This window comes from Coregonus lavaretus (genome assembly GCF_964263955.1).
Source record: "Coregonus lavaretus genome assembly, contig: HAP1_SCAFFOLD_3150, whole genome shotgun sequence".
NCBI lineage: Eukaryota > Metazoa > Chordata > Actinopteri > Salmoniformes > Salmonidae > Coregonus > Coregonus lavaretus.
In genome coordinates this window covers 34,139-56,362 of record NW_028159195.1, presented here as the reverse complement: position 1 = coordinate 56,362, position 22,224 = coordinate 34,139, and the positions used below count along the sequence as shown (strand labels likewise).

The following is a 22,224-nucleotide window of genomic DNA, read 5'->3' as shown; positions in this document are numbered from 1 at the left end:
GTAATGTTTCTGTTAAAATGAAATATTTATTTATTTATCTTTTCTTGGCCCCACTCTGAAAGCACCTCATTGCTGCAGCTTCATTTCAATGAAAGTCCCGTTTGCAATCATATCGTGTGAAACAATGCACGGGAACTCTGTCAGGGGAGGGTGCAGCAGTTGGTGGGCCTTGAGCGGAGCATGTGGTGGCCTCAAGCAGAGAAAAAAAAAGATTACTAGTATAATTTCACGAGGCCCCTTGATGATGTGAGGCCTGAGGCAATTGCCTCTTCTGCCTAATGGTAAGTCCGCCACTGCCTATTGCTAGACTGTGAAACCAAAAAGACTGTTGAACAAAAGGATACGTACACAATAAAGGGGGGATATGTATATGGTGCCAGCACTGTGAGGATGTTAAGCCTGTTTAGTATGTTTGGGTCAATTCTGTCCTAGAGAAGAACTATCTCCCTCAGTTTATAGTTTATATGTTGTGTTTAATTGCCATCTAGTGGTGACGAGTGAGATTGCAAGGCCATTTTCAACACCAACCAGAGGCAGTGAATTGATAACAATTAAACAAAAAGTATATAGATATAAGCACACTAGATACAGGTAGGAACAGGATGCACTCGATGGAATTATTTTCTTAAACTTCTGTTGTTTTATTTTCTAATCAAGTTAGAAGAATACCTCATTGAACCCATACTGACTGTAGAAGTATCCATCTTCTAGTTCGTGCTTATTAAATCACATCCTGAGAATGAAGCTATTCATTAATGATATTTCACATCAATCAATTGTCAATACACAGTACACTAATGACAAACCCTAACATATGAACCAAATACTATTATTGCAGCTATGATTATAACATATTTCCTAACATTGGGGTGTTAAAAAGAGCACTTTCTCCCAAACAAAACTTAAATAAAATTGAATAACACAATTGAATATACACTATATACTAATTGTAAATATATGAAAGTATGATATCACACCAATATAATTCATATTGCCATAGCCAATACATAGGCTACACTATCAAATGTGTGGGTACAGTCAACTTCTGATAAGTGCATATTGGATAAGTGCACACATTATTTTGACTTGCTCCGGATATCTGCATGCTATGTGCATGCTCCAATTAAGTGGAGCTAGAAACAGTGCATGTATTCATGCCAGTCCAAGCACCTGCATACTGTACGTCATGAGTTGACTGTACTTTAGGCCCTAAAAATGGGTGGACACTAACATGAGGTCATTTGCATCTACAGTATGAATAGCAAACTGTTGACAAACTGCACACATTTCATATACAACAAATATATACATATAAATCTAAGTAACAATACAAAATGTTTTACCTTACTTTAGTCTTTACTTACTATTAAGAACCCATCTATATTTCCTGTCAAAAACGTTTAATGCAAGGCAAGCTGTAAGTCTACAACAATATATGTAAAAGTTAAAAAATATTGAAGACCTTGAGAATGCTTTCTAAGAACTCTAAAGCAGGGCTCTCCAACCCTGTTCCTAGAGAGCTACCCTCCTGTAGGTTTTCGTTTCAACCCCAGTAACTTACCTGATTCAGTTTATCAAACAGCTAATTATTAGAATCAGGTGCTCTAGATTAGGGTTGAAGTGAAAACCTACAGGACGGTAGCTCTCCAGGAACAGGGTTGGAGAGCCCTGCCCTAAAGGGATATCACACACACAGTGCAGAGGAATCTTCTCATTACTAAAACTCGTATATATAACTTATTTACAGAGAAAGCCAGCTCCTCGTGTGTGTAGAGTATATTTGGATGCTGTGAGTCAGTATGGTGATTTGTGGGACCAATTCTGTGTGTGGGATCTAATCTGTGTGTTTGATTGTGTGTAGACAACCCAGCAGAGGGCACTGTTCTGTGTTTGTGGCATGACTTCCCCTTCTTTTCTATTCTGCTGTAGATCTTTCGAAAATATTGCACTTGTCCAAGACCAGCAGCCGTTCTGAAAGCACTGGAACCACTGATCTTGAATAGAATGTTCCTGGAATCTTCTTGCTGTCATCCTGCTGTCAATCATCATGTAAGGGGCATGTCGTCTAGCCTACAGACACTCCTCCTCTTTCACATACAGGATCTCATGGGCTGAACTAGGGACCTTGTAGACAGATAGACAGAGACAGAGTTAAAAAAACAAGTGTATGTGTGTGACAACATGCAGAGCAATATTCCAGCACCTGGTTGACTCCTCCAACCACCAGCAGGCGGTCCCTGATGACGATGGAGGAGGCGGAGCATCGTGGCATTGCCATAGGAGCCAGTCTCTCCCACTTCCTTTTCTGAGGGTGGAAGGCTTCCACCGTGTCCAGAACTGAGGGCTGGTGACCTGGGGACCACACACGGCCATCACACATTGTCAAGACCAACTAGGTGTCATCAAAAACACACGTATACAAGCACATATACACACACATTCACACTCCCTCCCTCACCGAGTCCTCCTGCTACAACCATCCTGCCCCTGAGGAAAGCTGAGGCGAAGTCAGCCCTCTTAGTCTTCATGGCCACCGTGTCCTCTGACTTCAGCCATGACCCTGGAGGGAGAGGATGATGTTAGAGTTTCTGTATGCAAGTGTCAACCACCTTTTAGTGGAGGCATTGAAGTGTTGTAAAATCCACTTTGACCACTGCATAAAACTCCAGCAAGATTACATTTTTCTTTGTTCTGCAAGCTACAATTTGGTGTTCTTGAATGCTGGTGGCATCACGACTCAGTAAGAAATACTGTGCGTACCATGAATACAAATGTCCTCGCACTCACACGTGGGCACAATGCACGCACACACACACCAAACTACCAGGTCATGGCCCAAGATATTGGAATAGAGACAATTTCCCTATAAAACCACCCAGTCGGAACATTTTAATTGCTTCAAAGGAGAAAAACAAGCTATTTCCCTCTTGCAGTCTGGCAGGAGATGACCTTTGGAGTACATTGGCATATTATTTACACTTCTACTTAGGCAAACACTTGTGTGGCTAAAGACAGTGAAACTATTTCAGAGAAACAGCAATTAGGGAGAATACACAGTAAGTTTTTCAAATACTATTTTTAAGCTTTTATGTTGTTGTGCCTCATCTGTCTGTAGTTTAGTATTTCTGGCATCACAATCAGCTCCACAGCTCCACAGAGAGAGAGACAGAGACAGAGAGACAGCGAGAGAGAGAAACTGAACCAGCAAATAAAAGCACTTTGTTAATAAAGTGTTTTGATGCCAGCCCAGACTTGAACTTGAAAGGGAATAAGGCAGAGCACAGCTGGCGATGGGCACACTGCTCTGCCACTCACTGCCAAGGCCTTTGTTGTTGAAGTGGTGGCACTCTCAGGGGCTTCCTCTAAATAACTTTTTAAAACATATCATATTCAGCACTAAGTAAGTTCCCTTCAGATTCAGAGTGAGGGGAACACACTAACACAATAGCAGGAATATACAGTTGAAGTCGGAAGTTTACGTACACTTAGGTTGGAGTCATTAAATCTCGTTTTTCAACCACTCCACAAACTTCTTGTTAACAAACTATAGTTTTGGCAAGTCAGTTAGAACATCTATTTTGTGCATGACACAATACATTTTTACAACAATTGTTTACAGACCGATTATTTCACTTATAATTCACTGTATCACAAGTGGGTCAGAAGTTTACATACACTAAGTTGACTGTGACTTTAAACAGCTTGGAAAATTCCAGAAAATGATGTCATGGCTTTAGAAGCTTCTGATAGGCTAATTGACATAATTTGAGTCAATTGGAGGTGTACCTGTGGATGTATCTCAAGGCCTACCTTCGAACTCAGTGCCTCTTTGCTTGACATCATGGGAAAATCAAAATAAATCAGCCAAGACCTCAGAAAAAAATTGTAGACCTCCACAAGTCTGGTTCATCCTTGGAAGCAATTTCCAAACTTCTGAATGTACCACGTTCATCTGTACAAACAATAGTACGCAAGTATAAACACCATGGGACCACGCAGCCGTCACACCGCTCAGGAAGGAGACGCGTTCTGTCTCCTAGAGATGAACGTACTTTGGTGCGAAAAGTGCAAATCAATCCCAGAACAACAGCAAAGGACCTTGTGAAGATGCTGAATGAAACACGTACAAAAGTATCTATGTCCACAGTAAAACAAGTCCTATATCGACATATCCAAGATAGCATAGCAGGGTGGTCGTGTTTTCTGTAGTGTCCTTGTGTAAATAGACAGTTTTTTGTTTGTTTTTTATCTTTGTATATATTTCTCAATTTTACTTTTCATTCTTTAACTAAATATACTTTCCTGCAACCCACCTCACCCAACGTGGAAAGGATTCTATTATTTCTTTATAACTTTTATCAAGAACCTTAAGCTGAAACTAGTCTAGCTGCAACCGAATGGCTGTGGTAGCCAGCTAGCTAGCTACTTGCTATTAGCCACCGTTAGCAGTCTAAACCATTGTCCGTGGCCTGCACTACCCACCAGCCAGCTCTAGCTCTAGCCTGGACAATTTGTCGGCCAGTCTGCACAGCGTGCTATCGACCCAGAGCATATTGGATTTTCTGCCGGAATCACTGGACCCTAGCGCCGGATCATCGCAACTAGCTAGCTGCAACCGAATAGCTGTTGTCGTTGGCTAATTACCATTGCCCCTTAGCAAGCACCAGTTAGCCTTGAGCTAGCCTCGAGCCAGGCCCATCTCCCGGCTATCTACCTCTCTGTCAACCGGACGGGACCACCTAGTGTTGACACGGAGCCCCGCCGATCCAACACGACTGGTCTGCCGACGAAATCGTCTGATGTGGTTTCAACAGGCTTCCCGTTACGACGTCGACCATGAAGATCCATCTGCTAGCCCCGGCCCGCTAGCACACGCAAGCCGTGCCGCTTGCTCGCCAGTGCTGTAGCAGCCCCCGAACTACCTCCGAACTCTCCTATTGCTGTTCACTGGACCTTATGATAACTCAGCTATACAGCTGATGCCTGCTGGACTGTTCCTTTATACAGTACCGCATCCGGTTTATGTTTAGCTTAAGCCCAAACTTTGTCGCCATTACCAGCTGTTGTCTTAGCTCTCTCGAATAACACCTGTGATTGCTTTATGCCTCTCTCCCATGTCAATATGCCTTGCTTATTGCTGTTTCGGTTATTTCTTATTGTACTATTTCACTGTAGAGCCCCCAGTCCAGCTCAACCTGCCTTAGATAGCTCCTTTGTCCCACCCCCCATACACGCGGAGACCGACTCAATCTGTGCCTCCAGTGATGCTATATCTTTCATCATTACCCAACGCTTAGGTTTACCTCCACTGTACTCATATCCTTCCATATCCTTTTGTCTGTACATAATGCCCTGAATCTATTCTACAACGCCCGGAAATCGGCCCTTTTTTTTCTCTGTACCCAACGCACTAGAAGACCAGTCTCGATAGAACTGCCAAAGGGGGTGGGGTTGCAATCTACTGTAGAGAGAGCCTGCAGAGCTCTATCGTACTATCCAGGTCTGTGCCCAAACAGTTTGAGCTTCTACTTCTAAAAATCCACCTTTCCAGAAATAAGTCTCTCACTGTTGCCGCTTGCTACAGACCCCCCTCAGTTCCGAGCTGTGCCCTGGACACCATATGTGAACTGATTGCCCCCCATCTATCCTCAGAGTTCGTACTGCTTGGTGACCTAAACTGGGATATGCTTAACACCCCGGCCAACCTACAATCTAAACTAGATGCCCTCAATCTCACACAAATTATTAACGAACCTACCAGGTACAACCCTAAATCTGTAAACATGGGCACCCTCATAGATATCATCCTGACTAACTTACCCTCTAAATACACCGCTGTCTTCAACCAGGATCTCAGCGATCACTGCCTTATTGCCTGCGTCCGTAACGCGTCCGCGGTCAAACGACCACCCCTCATCACTGTCAAACGCTCACTTTAGCGAGCAGGCCTTCTTAATTGACCTGGCCCAGGTATCGTGGATGGATATCGATCTCATTCTGTCAGTAGAGGATGCCTGGTTGTTCTTTAAAAGTGCTTTCCTCTCAATCTTAAATAAGCATGCCCCATTCAAAAAATTCAGAACTAAGAACAGATATAGCCCCTGGTTCTCCTCAGACTTGACTGCCCTTGACCAGCACAAAAACATCCTGTGGCGTACTGCATTAGCATCGAACAGCCCCCGCGATATGCAACTTTTCAGGGAAGTCAGGAACCAATATACACAATCAGTTAGGAAAGCAAAAGCTAGCTTTTTCAAACAGAAATTTGCATCCTGTAGCACTAACTCCAAAAAGTTTTGGGATACTGTAAAGTCCATGGAGAATAAGAGCACTTCCTCCCAACTGCCCACTGCACTGAGGCTAGGAAACACTGTCACCACCGATTAAATCTACAAGAATCGAGAATTTCAACAAGCATTTTGCTACTGCTGGCCATGCTTTTCACCTGGCTACCACTACCCCGGCCACCAGCTCTGCACCCTCCGCTGCAACTTGCCCATGCCCCCCCCCCCCCACTTCTCCTTCACACAAATTCAGACAGCTGATATTCTGAAAGAGCTGAAAAATCTGGACCCCTACAAATCAGCTGGGCTAGACAATCTGGACCCTTTCTTTCTAAAATTAGCCGCCGAAATTGTCGCAACCCCTATTACTAGCCCTTTCAACCTCTCTTTCGTAACGTCTGAGATCCCCAGAGATTGGAAAGCTGCCGCGGTCATCCCCCTCTTCAAAGGGGGTGACACTCTAGATCCAAACTGTTACAGACCTATATCCATCCTGCCCTGCCTTTCGAAAGTATTTGAAAGCCAAGTTAACAAACAGATCACCGACCATTTCGAATCCCACCGTACCTTCTCCACTATGCAATCCGGTTTCCGAGCTGGTCATGGGTGCACCTCAGCCACGCTCAAGGTCCTAAACGATATTATAACCGCGATTGATAAAAGACAGTACTGCGCAGCCGTCTTCATCGACCTGGCCAAGGCTTTCGACTCTGTCAACCACCGCATTCTTATTGGCAGACTAAATAAAGTCTCCTGAGTGGCGCAGTGGTCTAAGGCACTGCATCACAGTGCTAACTGTGCCACTAGAGATCCTGGTTCGAATCCAGGCTCTGTCGCAGCCGGCCGCGACCGGGAGACTCATGGGCGGCGCACAATTGGCCCAGCGTCGTCCAGGGTAGGGGAGGGAATGGCCGGCAGGGATGTAGCCCAGTTGATAGAGCATGGCGTTTGCGACGCCAGCGTTGTGGGTTCGATTCCCACGGGGGGCCAGTATAAAAAAAAATATATATATTCACTAACTGTAAGTCGCTCTGGATAAGAGCGTCTGCTAAATGACTAAAATGTAAATGTAATGTAAATGTAAATAGCCTTGGTTTCTCAAATGACTGCCTCGCCTGGTTCACCAACTACTTCTCAGATAGAGTTCAATGTGTCAAATCGGAGGGCCTGTTGTCTGGACCTCTGGCAGTCTCTATGGGGGTGCCACAGGGTTCAATTCTCGGGCCGACTCTATTCTCTGTGTATATCAATGATGTCGCTCTTGCTGCTGGTGACGCTCGGAGCCACCTCTATGCGGATGACACCATTTTGTATACATCTGGCCATTCATTGGACACTGTGTTAACAAACCTCCAAACGAGCTTCAACGCCATACAACACTCCTTCCGTAGCCTCCAACTGCTCTTAAACACTAGTAAAACGAAATGCATGCTCTTCAACCAAACGCTGCTTGCACCCGCCCACCCGACTAGAATCACTACTCTCGGCGGGTCTGACCTAGAGTATGTGGACAACTACAAATACGTGGGTGTCTGGTTAGACTGTAAACTCTCCTTCCAGACTCACATTAAGCATCTCCAATCAAAAGTTAGATCTAGAATCGGCTTCCAATTGTTCGCAACAAAGCCTCCTTCACTCATGCTGCCAAACATGCCCTTGTAAAACTGACTATCTTACCGATCCTTGACTTTGGCGATGTCATTTACAAAATAGCCTCCAACACTCTACTCAGCAAATTGGATGTAGTCTATCACAGTGCCATCCGTTTTGTCACCAAAGCCCCATATACTACCCACCATTGTGACCTGTACGCTCTTGTTGGCTGGCCCTCACTACATATTCGTCGCCAAACCCACTGGCTCCAGGTCATCTATAAATCACTGCTAGGCAAATCCCTGTCTTATCTTAGCTCACTGGTCACCATAGCAACACCCACCCGTAGTCTGCACTCCAGCAGGTATATCTCACTGGTCATCCCCAAAGCCAACACCTCCTTTGGCCGCCATTCCTTCCAGTTCTCTGCTGCCAATGACTGGAACGAACTGCAAAAATCTCTGAAGCTGGAGACTCTTATCACCCTCACTAACTTTAAGCATCAGTTGTCAGAGCAGCTTACCGATCACGGCACCTGTACACAGCCATTCTGAAATTAGCCCACACATCATCTTTTGCACATCTATCATTCCAGTGTTAATACGAAATTGTAACTATTTTGCACTATGGCATATTTATTGCCTTACCTCCATAATTTACTTGTTTTTATCGCACTACTTTGCTTTATCTTGGCCAGGTCGCAGTTGTAAATGAGAACTTGTTCTCAACTGGCTTACCTGGTTAAATAAAGGTCAAATAAAAATTAAAAATTAAAACCTGAAAGGCCGCTCAGCAAGGAAGAAGCCACTGCTCCAAAACCGCCATAAAAAAGCCAGACTACGGTTTGCAACTGCACATGGGGACAAATGTCCTCTGGTCTGATGAAACAAAAATAGAACTGTTTGGCCATAATGACCCTCGTTATGTTTGAAGGAAAAAGGGGGTTGCTTGCAAGCCGAAGAACACCATCCCAACCGTGAAGCATGGGGGTGGCAGCATCATGCTGTGGGGGTGCTTTGCTGCAGGAGGGACTGGTGCACTTCACAAAATAGATGGCATCATGAGGAAGGAAAATTATGTGGATATATTGAAGCAACATCTCAAGACATCAGTCAGGAAGTTAAAGCTTGGTCGCAAATGGGTCTTCCAAATGGACAATGACCCCAAGCATACTTCCAAAGTTGTGGCAAAATGGCTTAAGGACAACAAAGTCAAGGTATTGGAGTGGCCATCACAAAGCCTTGACCTCAATCCTATAGAACATTTGTGGGCAGAACTGAAAAAGCGTGTGCGAGCAAGGAGGCCTACAAACCTGACTCAGTTACACCAGCTCTGTCAGGAGGAATGAGCCAAAATTCACCCAACTTATTGTGGGAAGCTTGTGGAAGGCTCCGAAACGTTTGACCCAAGTTAAACAATTTAAAGGCAATGCTACCAAATACTAATTGAGTGTATGTAAACTTCTGACCCACTGGGAATGTGATGAAAGAAATAAAAGCTGAAATAAATCATTCTCTCTACTATTATTCTGACATTTAACATTCTTAAAATAAAGTGGTGATCCTAACTGACCTAAGACAGGGAATTTTTACTAGGATTAAATGTCAGGAATTGTGAAAACTGAGTTTAAATGTATTTGGCTAAGGTGTATGTAAACTTCCGACTTCAACTGTAGGTCAGAGAGATTAGTTGCTCTACTACAGAGCTGAACTAGCAGGGACTGGAGATATTATAGTGAGTGGTGTAGTTAATGTATGTCGCTTCGGGTGTCCCTGTCAGGGTGGGGTGCGCTGTACGAAGACAACTCGATTCGGGGGGTATGTTCACTGGTGCGGAACGCACCACATGTCAATTATCCAGAGTATCTGGCACTCAGGCGCTTCCCTGTTTTTGTGGGCTGGCTTGTGCTGGTGATAACCAACAATATGTCAGTGGTGCCATGCATCAACAGACGGAGAGAGACTCCTAACCTTGGTTTGCTCCCTATTGCTGGGGAGCGGCGCAAACATGTGGTTGCCTCAACTCGGGTGCAGATATTTTATCCAGGTGGGATCCTCTCTCTTAGTAGAGGAGGCTCTCCCAGGTATGGAACATTTTTGTCAGGGCTGACGTAGATCTTTACATATTGCAAGAAAACCTGTAGTGTCGTCTGTTTTTCTTGATGAGGGACCCGAGTGCCTCGTTGGGAACGGACGCTCTGGCACACCAGTGGCTTCAGACCCTCCTTTATTCGTTTCCGGAGTGGGTGCGCCGGGAGGGCTTACCATTGATTCTTGTGGCTCCCCGTTGGCCCAGGCAGCCTTGGTTCACAGAGATCATTCGCCTTTTAGGGACCCGTGGAAACTCCTGTTGCGCAGGGACCTGTTGTCCCAGGCGCACAGGAAGGTTTGTCAAGCGAGGCCAGAGATTTGGTTCCTATGGGCCTGGCCCATAAGAGGGCCAATTTGATGGCTAGAGGTTTACCTCCGAATGTTATTGCTACCATTCAGTCTACAAGGGTGCCCTCCACGAGAGGGCTGTATGCGTATAAGTGGCAAGCGATTGAGCTCTGGTGCCAAGATAAAGGGGGGCGACTAAGGTGACGTTGTGTCCAAATGCGGCCTTCGCCCCGAAAGTCATGGCTACAGTGCATTCGGAAAGTATCCAGACATTTACATTTACATTTTAGTCATTTAGCAGACGCTCTTATCCAGAGCGACTTACAGTTAGTGAGTGCATACATTTTCAGACCCCTTGACTTTTTCCACAATTTGTTACTTTACAGCCTTATTCAAAAATTTATTAAATTACATTTTTTCCTCATCAATCTACACACAATAACTCATAATGACAAAGCGAAAACCGATTTTTATAAATATTTGCAAATGTATAAAAAAATAAAAGATACCTTACTTACATAAGTATTCAGACACTTTGCTATGAGACTCGAAATTGAGCTCAGGTGCATCCTGTTTCCATTGATCATCCTTGAGATGTTTCTACAACTTGATTGGAGTCCACCTGTGGTAAATTAAATTGATTGGACATGATTTGGAAAGGCACACACCTGTCTATGTAAGGTCCTACAGCTGACAGTGCATGTCAGAGCAGAAACCAAGCCATGAGGTCGAAGGAATTGTCCGTAGAGCTCCGAGACAGGATTGTGTCGAGGCACAGATCTGGGGAAGGACACCAAAAAATGTCTGCAGCATTGAAGGTCCTCAAGAACACAGTGGCCTCAATCATTCTTAAATGGAAGAAGTTTGGGAACCACCAAGACTCTTCCTAGAGCTGGCCGCCCGGCCTTTGTCAGGGAGGTGACGAAGAACCCGATGGTCACTCTGACAGAGCTCCAAAGTTCCTGTGTGTAGATGGGAGAACCTTCCAGAAGGACAACCATCTCTGCAGCACTCCACCTATCAGGCCTTTATGGTAGAGTGGCCATAAAGCCACTCCACAGTAAAAGGCACATGACAGCCCTCTTGGAGTTTGCCAAAAGGCACCTAAAGACTCTCAGATCATGAGAAACAAGATTCTCTGGTCTGATGAAACCAAGATTGAACTCTTTGGACTGAATGCCAAGCGTCACGTCTGGAGGAAACCTGGCACCATGCCTACGGTGAAGCATGGTGGTGGCAGCAAGCTGTGGGATGTTTTTCAGCGGCAGGGATTGGGAGACTAGTCAGGATCGTGGGAAAGATGAACGGAGCAAAGTACAGAGAGATCCTTGATGAAAACCTGCTCCAGAGCGCTCAGGAACTCAGACTGGGGCGAATGTTCACCTTCCAACAGGACAACTAAGCACATAGCACATAGCCAAGACAACGTAGGAGTGGCTTGAACCCGATCTAACATCTCTGCAGACCTGAAAATAGCCTTGCATCGACGCTCCCCATCCAACCTGACAGAGCTTGAGAGGATCTGCAGAGAAGAATGGGAGAAACTCCCCAAATACAGGTGTGCCAAGCTTGTAGCGTCATACCCAAGAAGACTCAAGGCTGTAATTGCTGCCAAAGGTGCTTCAACAAGGTCCTGAGTAAAGGGTCTGAATGCTTATGTAAATGTGATATTTCCAGGTTTTTTTGTAATAAATAAGCAAAAATGTATAAAAACGTGTTTTTGCTCTGTCATTATGGGGTATTGTGTGTAGATTGATGAGGGGGAAAAAAAAAACAATTTAATCCATTTTAGAATAACGTAACAAAATGTGGAAAAAGTCAAGGGTTCTGAATACTTTCAGAATGCACTGCATGTCCTACAGGCCCTTGAGCTATTTCCCTTTTCGCCTCCTCCTTTTGCTTCTGAAGAGCAACAGAGGTTACATGCCCTGTGTTCGGTGCGAGCTTTACGCACGTACACTACCGGTCAAACCTTTTAGAACACCTACTCATTCAAGGGTTTTTCTTTATTTTTTAAAACTATTTTCTACATATGGAATCATGTAGTAACCAAAAAAGTGTTAAACAAATCAAAATACATTTTATATTTTATATTCTTAAAATAGCCACCCTTTGCCTTGATGACAGCTTTGTACACTCTTGGCATTCTCTCAACCAGCTTCACCTGGAATGTTTTTCCAACAGTCTTGAAGGAGTTCCCACATATGCTGAGCACTTGTTGGCTTCTTTTCACTCTCCTTCTTGGTAAAATAGCCCTTACACAGCCTGGAGGTGTGTTGGGTCATTGTCCTGTTGAAAAACAAATGATAGTCCCACTAAGCCCAAACCAGATGGGATGGCGTATCGCGGCAGAATGCTTTGGTAGCCATGCTGGTTAAGTGTCACAGACAGTATCACCAGCAAAGCACCCCCACACCATAACACCTCCTCCTCCATGCTTTACGGTGGGAAATACACATGCAGAGATCATCCGTTCAACCACACCGCGTCTCACAAAGACACGGCGTTTGGAACCAAAAATCTCAAATTTGGACTCTAGACCAAAGGACAAATTTCCACCGGTCTAATGTCCATTGCTCGTGTTTCTTGGCCCAAGAAAGTATCTTCTTCTTATTGGTGTCCTTTAGTAGTGGTTTCTTTGCAGCAATTCAACCATGAATGCCTGATTCACACAGTCTCCTCTGAACAGTTGATGTTGAGATGTGTCTGTTACTTGAACTCTGTGAAGCATTTATTTGGGCTGCAATTTCTGAGGCTGGTAACTCTAATGAACTTATCCTCTGCAGCAGAGGTAACTCTGGGTCTTCCATTCCTGTGGCGGACCTCATGAGAGCCAGTTTCATCATAGCGCTTGATGGTTTTTGCAACTGCACTTGAAGAAACTTTCAAAGTTCTTGAAATGTTCCGTACTGACATACCTTCATGTCTTAAAGTAATGATGGACTGTCTTTTCTCTTTGCTTATTTGAGCTGTTCTTGCCATAATATGGACTTGGTCTTTTACCAATTAGGGCTATCTTCTGTATACCCCCCCTACCTTGTCACAACATAACTGATTGGCTCAAACGCATTAAGAAGGAAAGAAATTCCACAAATTAACTTTTAAGAAGGCACACCTGTTAATTGGAATGCATTCCAGGTGACTACATCATGAAGCTGGTTGAGAAAATGCCAAGAGTGTGCAAAGCTGTCATCACGGCAAAGGGTGGCTATTTGAAGAATCTCAAATATATTTTTTGATTTGTTTAACACTTTTTTGGTTACTACATGATTCCATATGTGTTATTTCATAGTTTTGATGTCTTCACTATTATTCTACAATGTAGAAAATAGTAAAAATAAAGAAAAACCCTTGAATGAGTAGGTGTTCTAAAACTTTTGACCGGTAGTGTACATTGAACGGACCTGGGATATACGGTTCTGTGATCAACTTTTTGTCTGTTTTGCCAATCCAGCTCGTGGCAGGGCGCTCTCTAAACAGCGTCTCTCCCACTGGATTGTGGATATCTCCCTGGCATATAGCAGCAAGGGGCAAGGGTTACCTAGCGGTGTTCGCGCTCACTCCAGCAGGGGTTTGGCAATGTCTTGGGCGTTGTTTAAAGGGTTGACTATAAGATATATTTGTGCTGCGGCAAGTTGTCATCACCACACCCTTTTGAGGTTTTATCGCTTGGATGTCACTGCTCCCAGTATAGCACACAGTGTTCTTACGGCTGGGACAGGGAAAAGTCACTAGGCAGCGCGTCGTGTGCTCAATACCCAGACTGACGCATCTAGCGGGGTCAGTTCTGGGTGGTCAGTTCAGTTCTGCCATGTGTCATTTCATTTAGTATCCGTTGGGGTCGGCTTGGGACGTGATTATATTTCCCCATAGTACAGTGTTTCCCAAACTCGGTCCTGGGGACCCCAAAGGGTGCACATTTAGTTTTTTTCCCCTAGCACTACACAGCTGATTAAAATAATCAAAGCTTGATGATTATTCCATCACAGTTGATTATTTGAATCAGCTGTGTATTGCTAGGGCAAAAAACATTACGTTCCCCAGGACCGAGTTTGGGAAATGCTGCCATAGTATGTTGTACTGAAGTTGACTGACTGAAAGGGAACGTAACGTTGTGACTATAACAACTGTTCCCTGAAGGCGGGAAACGAGGTACAACACCTGTTTGGTCCTGGACCGCTCGTTCTTGGGCTCGGTGAAGAGCGGTATTAAATTGAAGGAATTAATCCGAGCCTCACACTTATCACCTGTGGAAGGCGCGGCTTCCAGCGAGGCGCAGATTTCATTGGCATTGTCAGGCGTGATTGTAGATCCTTCAACTGAAGTCGCGAGAGTGCGACTCCCCATAGTATGTTGTACCTCATTTCCCTCCTTCAGGGAACAGTAGTAATAGTCATAACATTTAGTTTTTCTATTGAACAGATGAGCTACAGTCAGACAGACATGGAGAACACAATCTAGATACTTGAACATTCGTTGCTCTACTTTGTCAATTTAATGTATACTTGAAATGCAGCTTTTTTTTGCTATTTTGCACACTGGTTTTCAGTCAACATAAAAAACATTCTCTAAAGACATTGAAGAATGGATAAGTATAGCAATGAGTGAGATACAGGGAATAATATCCCAGATTCCCTGTGTGTGAGTTGCAGACTCTGTAGGGGAAGAAAGATAAAGCATTCTTTTTCTGAATCCTGTAATTTAAACATCTCCCTCCTCGCTATAGCTCATCTCCCATCTCATCTCCACTTAGATTAGATTGGGAGGGAATGTGAATGGGCCTTTTTGTTTACTCTGTGTGTGTGTGTGAGGAGGGAGGTAAGGAGGAGGATAGAGTAAATTAATGTATAATATATCTGGAGTAAAACACAGACAGACAGGCAGACGGCCACGCCGACATTCTCACTGTGGTGTTAGATTAGTATTCAGACTCCCACTGCTCCATTCATATGGCTTTGTTTGGGAAAAATCCAAAAATCAAAATGCGTGACAAAATACCCTACTGTCTGAAATTACTTATCGATTTTTTTTTAACTGGGTATGGCTCTCGCTTTTATCTTCCTGGTCTCTTCTCAATTTGATCATTTGTTATTCAGAGATATCTTTCTGTGAGATGGAATATGAGATGTGTGTGTGCAGCATGCAGCCAGCAGGGACAAGCTTTTACTTGTAGAGAATGAATTTTCTTTGGGGAGAAATTCAATAGGATGACTGTCTGACAGGCACCTTTAAAATTAATAGGAGACGCTATCAGTATGATAATACACACATGCGCACACACACACACTTCTGTTTGTGTGTGTTTTTGTCTTTGTATATGTGTTCTATATTCTACATGCAGAGTGATGTATTTTCCCCTAACTCTCTCTCAGATTTGCAGTGATGCTTTTACAATAGAATAGAGTAGAAAAGTAGTAGAATAGAACTTTATTGTCTTCCTGGAGAAGGAAATCAGTGCACTTACATGTGTGTTTGTGTGTGTGTGTTCTTGGTGGTTCTTACCCTGGTTAGTATCAAAGATGTTGACGTTCTTGGTGAATTTGGAGCTCTGGTGGCCTCCTCCCTTCCTCAGCCCCCCCAGCAGACACAGCCTCCCCGAACTGTCCCAGAACATGCCCCCGTACGAACGTTTGCACGGCATGTTGGGTAGTGTAGTCCAGGAGCGTGTCTCTAAGTCGTATACCTCGAAGACCTTCAACGTGCGTTTACACTGACGCCCACCTAGAGAGAACACACACACTTAGTATACCCTCCGGGCACTGATGATGTGGACGTCAATTAAGGCAGCGTCCCGCACCTCTCTTATTCAGAGGGGTTGGCTTAAATGCGGAAGACACATTTCGGTTTAATGCATTCAGTTGTGCAACTGACTAGGTAACCCCCTACCCCTTCCCATTACACATGCAAACTGGCAAACGCACACATGCACACATACCTTTTCCTTACCTGTCACGTAGATCTTGTTGCCCAGCAGGTGTGCGGTAGCGTCATACCGCGCTGTGGGCATAGGGGGCAGTAGTGCCCACACGTCCTTCCTCATGTCATACTGCTGCAGCAAACTACGGGGGAGCAGGTCTGCACCCATACCCCCTACCGCCAACGCACGCCCATCTACAGAGAGGTGAGAGACAGACAGAGAGACAAAGACAGGGAGAGAGAGGGGGGTAGAGAGAGAGGAGGGAGGGGAGGAGGTGAAAACTGAGCCAAAACCATGTTTCTGGTCATGTACAGAATGTGCGACTGACTATGAACAGTGAGTAACCCCCACCCTACACACCTTTCACAGTGATGGCCACCCCCATCAGTGCTTCTCTGAGGGCGCTCCTCTTCCTCCACCTCCCCTCCTCTGTGTTGTACACCTCTACCACCTTCAGAGGGCGCTGGTCATCCCCTACACCACCCACCACCAGGATCTGCTTGCCCAGCACTGCCACGGCCGTACCCGCCCGAGGGGTGAGCATGGGGGGAAGGCTCAGCCACCGGTCCCCCTGATAACAATAATCAATAAAGTGTAATTACATGGTTGTTTAGTCCTGTTATGTTTGAACTGATGTGTTCTGTGTTTAATCATGTGTGTGTGTGTGTGCTCCAACCTACCTCTGGAGAGTAGAGTTCTAGGGCTGGGGAGGGCCTCCCTGCAGCATCACAGCCCCCCAGCATATACATCTGCCCCCCCACCTCCGCCAGGGAGTGGTAGACACGCCCGCTGGGCAGCCGTGCCAGGCTCTGCCAGTGAAACTCATGGGCCGAGGGCACAGACATCTCTATCTCAGCCCAGGGAAGGGTTGCTGGGGGAGAGGTGAGGGTGAAGTGGGTCTAGGGAACCAGAGATGGAGATGGACAGGGTGACCACCCCGGGGTATAGAGCCGTGTCTTGGGGAAGAGCTGAGAAAGTGGTGTTGTCAGGAGATCCAGTGAACTAGGTGGAAAGATAGGGGGTAGAGCAAAGTCCGCAAAGCCCAGCCAGAGCCTCTTCCCCTGGGGTTGACTACCGGCTCGGACTTTGTCCTGCAGGAAATGAGAGAGAAGGATGATTAGTATGGAACAGGAAGGGCATAAAGAGTCGTCATCCAATTTACCACTGACTCATAATGAAATGGTCATTTAGCAGACCCTTCTAATCAAAGCAACCTACAGCTATTTACTATTTATTAGATTGGATGTTCTGTTGTGGCCCTTGGCTGTGTGTGTGTGTGTATTGTGTGTGAGGCACTCATCCATCAGTAACCAGGCGACATTTTCTTGGCTTGGAATGCCTCTCAACTTTACAGCAGGCCTACATCATGAAGCTCAAAGCTTTCCTCATAATTACAATTCTGTTCATCTGTACTTAATTACTCAACTCAAGTAAATACAACATGTTGAGAGTCTCTCTCTCTCTCTCTCTCTCTCACTCACTCACTCACTCACTCACTCACTCACTCACTCACTCACTCACTCACTCACAGACAGACAGACAGACAGACAGACAGTGTGACTGAGCAGCAGCTGCATGGTGGATCACCTCAGTGACGTAAGAGGAAGTTCACGGCAGAAACCCTGTTAATCACAGGATCACTTACAAAATACCTATTTCTTCAGAGCTGTGAGAACCCATTCACACCCACACACATCACACTGGGAGTGTGGGTGGGTAATATATAACATGGATATAATTAGGCTTCATTGAAAAAGGCCTTTAGTAGACCAAGTGCTTGGGTCCACATCACTCAAACATAATTGGCTTACTTCAGTACAAATGTATTTTTCTGCGAGGAAACTTGTGTGGATTTGGCACATTCAACAATGGAAGTTCAGTTAGTCTCTCCATCCATTTTCATTGATTGACCACAATGCAGTATATTCCCTAAAGAGTTCCCACTACTGTCAGTGTTTATATGCAGTAGACAGATTCTTTGTCTCTCTATCTCTCCTGCTCTCCCTCATCCCTCCCTCTGTCTTTGTCTGCTCCCCCCTTCTCTCTCTCGCTCTGTCTCACTGTCTTGTCAGGCTGTCATACCTTTCATCCAATCGCAAACAGACAAATAAAAGGAAGGATGCATGCGGAAAGAGAATAAAGAGAGAGTTCTTTAGAATAATCTTTCTTCTCTCTGGAACTTTTGAGTGCAGGGATGGGTTACCATAGAAACAGTGAAATGTTTAGTTGTTTGGTTTGGTTTGGTTTTAATAATGGATTAAAGCAGAAAAGCATAACAGCAAATAAAAGCTGTGGTGTTTTTCTTCACTCTGACCCTGGCAGGCAGAATCTTGTCAGCAAGGCAGGATTGCTTTCTCCTGTTGTGACTTGCAGAGCGTATTAATTGCAATCTGTAACCGATTTGCTTCACCACATATTTTTTTAATTAACTGCTTGAACAGTTTGAGATCAACAGTAGTCCCACCAGCACCCACGTAAGTCGTTCACAATCAGCATGTGTCTCTTTCCAAACTTTTAATTAGTTAGTTAGTCTCCCTCGGCTCCTTCCCTTTATATGCACGAGTTGGCCCCTCGTACAGCAGGGCTTACAGCAGGTACAGCAGGGCTTAATCCTGCTCCAACAACAGTGTTCATGCTGGGGTGGGTTTAAATAAAGGGCCACCCAGGAGAGCCACCCAGGAGAGCCACCCAGGAGAGCCACCCAGGAGAGCCACCCAGGAGAGCCACCCAGTGCTAGGGCCAGGGAGGGGAACGTCATAAAACTGCTGCTCTAACGTCATCAAATCCAATTCAATGCAGTACAAACACAGTCCAACACGGCTTTATTCAAATCAAATCAATTACATGCGCCGAATACAACAGGTGTAGACCTTACTGTGAAATGCTTACTTACAAGCCGTTAACCAACAATGCAGTTTTAAGAAAATAGAGTTAAGAAAATATTTACAAAATAAACTAAAGTAAAAAAAAATCTATAAAAAAGGTAACAATAAAATAACAATAATGAGGCTATATACAGGGGGTACCGGTACTGAGTCAATGTGCGGGGGTACAGGTTAGTCGAGGTAATTTGTGCATGTACTCCTGAGTGGCGCAGTGGTCTAAGGCACTGCATCGCAGTGCTAACTGTGCCACTAGAGATCCTGGTTCGAATCCAGGCTCTGTCGCAGCCGGCCGCGACCGGGAGACTCATGGGCGGCGCACAATTGGCCCAGCGTCGTCCAGGGTAGGGGAGGGAATGGCCGGCAGGGATGTAGCTCAGTTGATAGAGCATGGCGTTTGCAATGCCAGGGTTGTGGGTTTGATTCCCACAGGGGCCAGTATAAAAAAATATGTATTCACTAACTGTAAGTCGCTCTGGATAAGAGCGTCTGCTAAATGACTAAAATGTAAATGTAAATGTAGGTAGGGGTAAATAAACAGGGAGTAGCAGCAGTGTAAAAACAAAGGGGGGGGGGGGTCAATGCAAATAGTCCGGGTGGCCATTTGATTAATTGTTCAGCAGTCTTATGACTTGGGGGTAGAAGCTGTTAAGGAGCCTTTTGGACCTAGACTTGGCGCTCCAGTACCGCTTGCCGTGCGGTAGCAGAGAGAACAGTCTATGACTTGGGTGACTGGAGTCTTTGACTATTTTTGGGCCTTCCTCTGACACCGCCTAGTATATAGGTCCTGGATGGCAGGAAGCTTGGCCTCACTGATGTACTGGGCCGTACGCACTACCCTCTGTAGCGCCTTATGGTCGGATGCCGAGCAGTTGCCATACCAGGCTGTGATGCAACCGATGACTTCTTGCTGACTTCTTTCTTATCTCATTCTCGTTGGCACCAAAAGTAAAAAAAGTGTTGATAGGGGACAGAATGCGGTCGGACCATCATATAATAGGCATATACATTACTCTGACTGAATTTCCACGTGGGCGAGGATATTGGAAATTTAATCAAAGCCTATTAGATGATAATTTATTTATAATTAGAACAAAGGAATTTATAACTGACTTTTTCCAACATAACATAGGTACAGCGAATCCCCTTATTGTATGGGACACCTTTAAATGTGCCTTTAGAGGCCATGCAATTCAGTACTCATCTCGAAAACAAAAGCAATTTAGGTCAAAAGAGTTTATACTAAGAAAGGAAATAGAAAGTCTAACAGAACAGATAGATGGCAATAAAAACTGTAACATAGAGGCTCAGAATAAATTAGAGGAAAAACAAAAAGAAATGGAAAAACTTATTCAAGAAAGATCAAGTGTAATATATTATAAAAATAAAGCAAACTGGATGGAATATGGGGAAAAATGCACAAAATTCTTTTTTAATCTTCAACATAGGAATGCTACCAAAAAGAACTTAATGAAACTGGTTACAATTGACGGAGTCACCCATAATTCACCTAATGATATTTTGAAGGAAGAAACTAAGTATTTTAAGCATATGTTTTCTTTTCAGTCGCCTCCATCTCCTCTAACTGAAGCTAATTGTAGAGATTTTTTTTCTATTGATAATGTCAAATTAACAGCCACACAGAAAGACTCATGTGAAGGTGAAATTACAGAGGAGGAACTTCTGGATGCAATTAAAGACTTTAAGTCCGGGAAAACTCCAGGGTTGGATGGCATACCAATCGAGGTATACCAAACCTTTTTTGATATACTAAGAGGACCGTTATTAGCATGTTTTAACCACTCCTATGTAAATGGTAGATTATCTGACACTCAAGAAGAAGGTCTGATCTCATTATTACTGAAACAGGATACAAGTGGAAAATATAAAGATCCAGTCCATTTACAAAATTGGAGGCCACTTACACTTCAGTGTTGTGATGCAAAAATCCTAGCAAAATGTATAGCGCATAGAATTAAAAAGGTATTGTCGGATATTATTCATTCTAATCAGACAGGTTTTTTACATGGAAGATACATTGGAGATAATATAAGGCAAGTATTGGAAACAATAGAACACTATGAAAAATATGGGAAACCAGGCCTGCTATTCATAGCAGACTTCGAAAAGGCATTTGATAAAGTTCGACTGGAATTTATATATAAATGCCTGGAGCATTTCAATTTTGGAGAATCTCTTATAAAATGGGTCAAAATCATGTATAGTAACCCTAGGTGTAAAATAGTAAATAATGGCTATTTCTCAGAAAGTTTTAAACTGTCAAGAGGAGTGAAACAAGGTTGTCCACTATCGGCATATCTATTTATTGTGGCCATCGAGATGTTAGCTATTAAAATCAGATCCAATAATAATATCAGAGGATTAGAAATACAGGGCTTAAAAACAAAGGTGTCATTGTACGCAGATGATTCATGTTTTCTTTTAGATCCACAACTAGAATCCCTCCACAGCCTCATAGAGGATCTAGATACATTTTCTAACCTCTCTGGATTAAAACCAAATTATGACAAATGTACTATATTACGTATTGGATCAATAAAAAATACAATTTTTACATTACCATGTAGTTTACCAATAAAATGGTCTGATGGTGATGTGGATATACTCGGAATACATATCCCAAAGGAAATAAATGATCTCACTTCAATAAATTTTAATAGAAAGTTAGCAAAAATAGATAAGATCTTACTACCATGGAAAGGAAAATACCTGTCAATTTGTGGAAAAATCACCCTGATTAACTCTTTAGTATTATCCCAGTTTACCTATTTGCTTATGGTCTTGCCTACGCCTAGCAAACAGTTTTTTAAATTATATGAGAAAAAAATATTCAATTTTATTTGGAACGGCAAGCCAGACAAAATTAAAAGAGCATATTTATATAATGAATATGAATTCGGAGGACAGAAATTATTAAATATTAAAGCATTAGACCTATCACTAAAATCTTCAGTCATCCAAAAGTTATACTTAAATCCGAACTGGTTCTCAAGCAAATTAGTAAGATTGTCTCACCCACTGTTCAAGAAAGGCCTTTTTCCCTTTATTCAGATTACAACCTCTCACTTTCAGTTATTTGAAAAGGAAATAATCTCCCAAATGTCACTATTTCTAAAACAAGCCATAGAAAGTTGGTTGCAATTTCAATT

At 43.9% G+C, this 22,224-nt stretch overlaps 1 protein-coding gene across 1 annotated transcript; it reads right to left on the bottom strand.

Annotated features, from left to right (window-relative positions):
- Positions 1 to 633: 633 nt before the first annotated feature.
- Positions 634 to 17,017, bottom strand: LOC311123188 (kelch domain-containing protein 8A-like; the record flags this gene model as incomplete). The annotated part of the gene is made up of 7 exons (XM_084197449.1): positions 634 to 2,124; positions 2,204 to 2,352; positions 2,459 to 2,560; positions 15,758 to 15,976; positions 16,202 to 16,366; positions 16,533 to 16,743; positions 16,853 to 17,017. 7 exons carry the CDS (start codon positions 17,015 to 17,017, stop codon positions 2,071 to 2,073), a joined length of 1,065 nt encoding a protein of 354 aa, XP_084053575.1. The 3' UTR covers positions 634 to 2,070.
- Between the last annotated feature and the right edge of the window lie 5,207 nt (positions 17,018 to 22,224).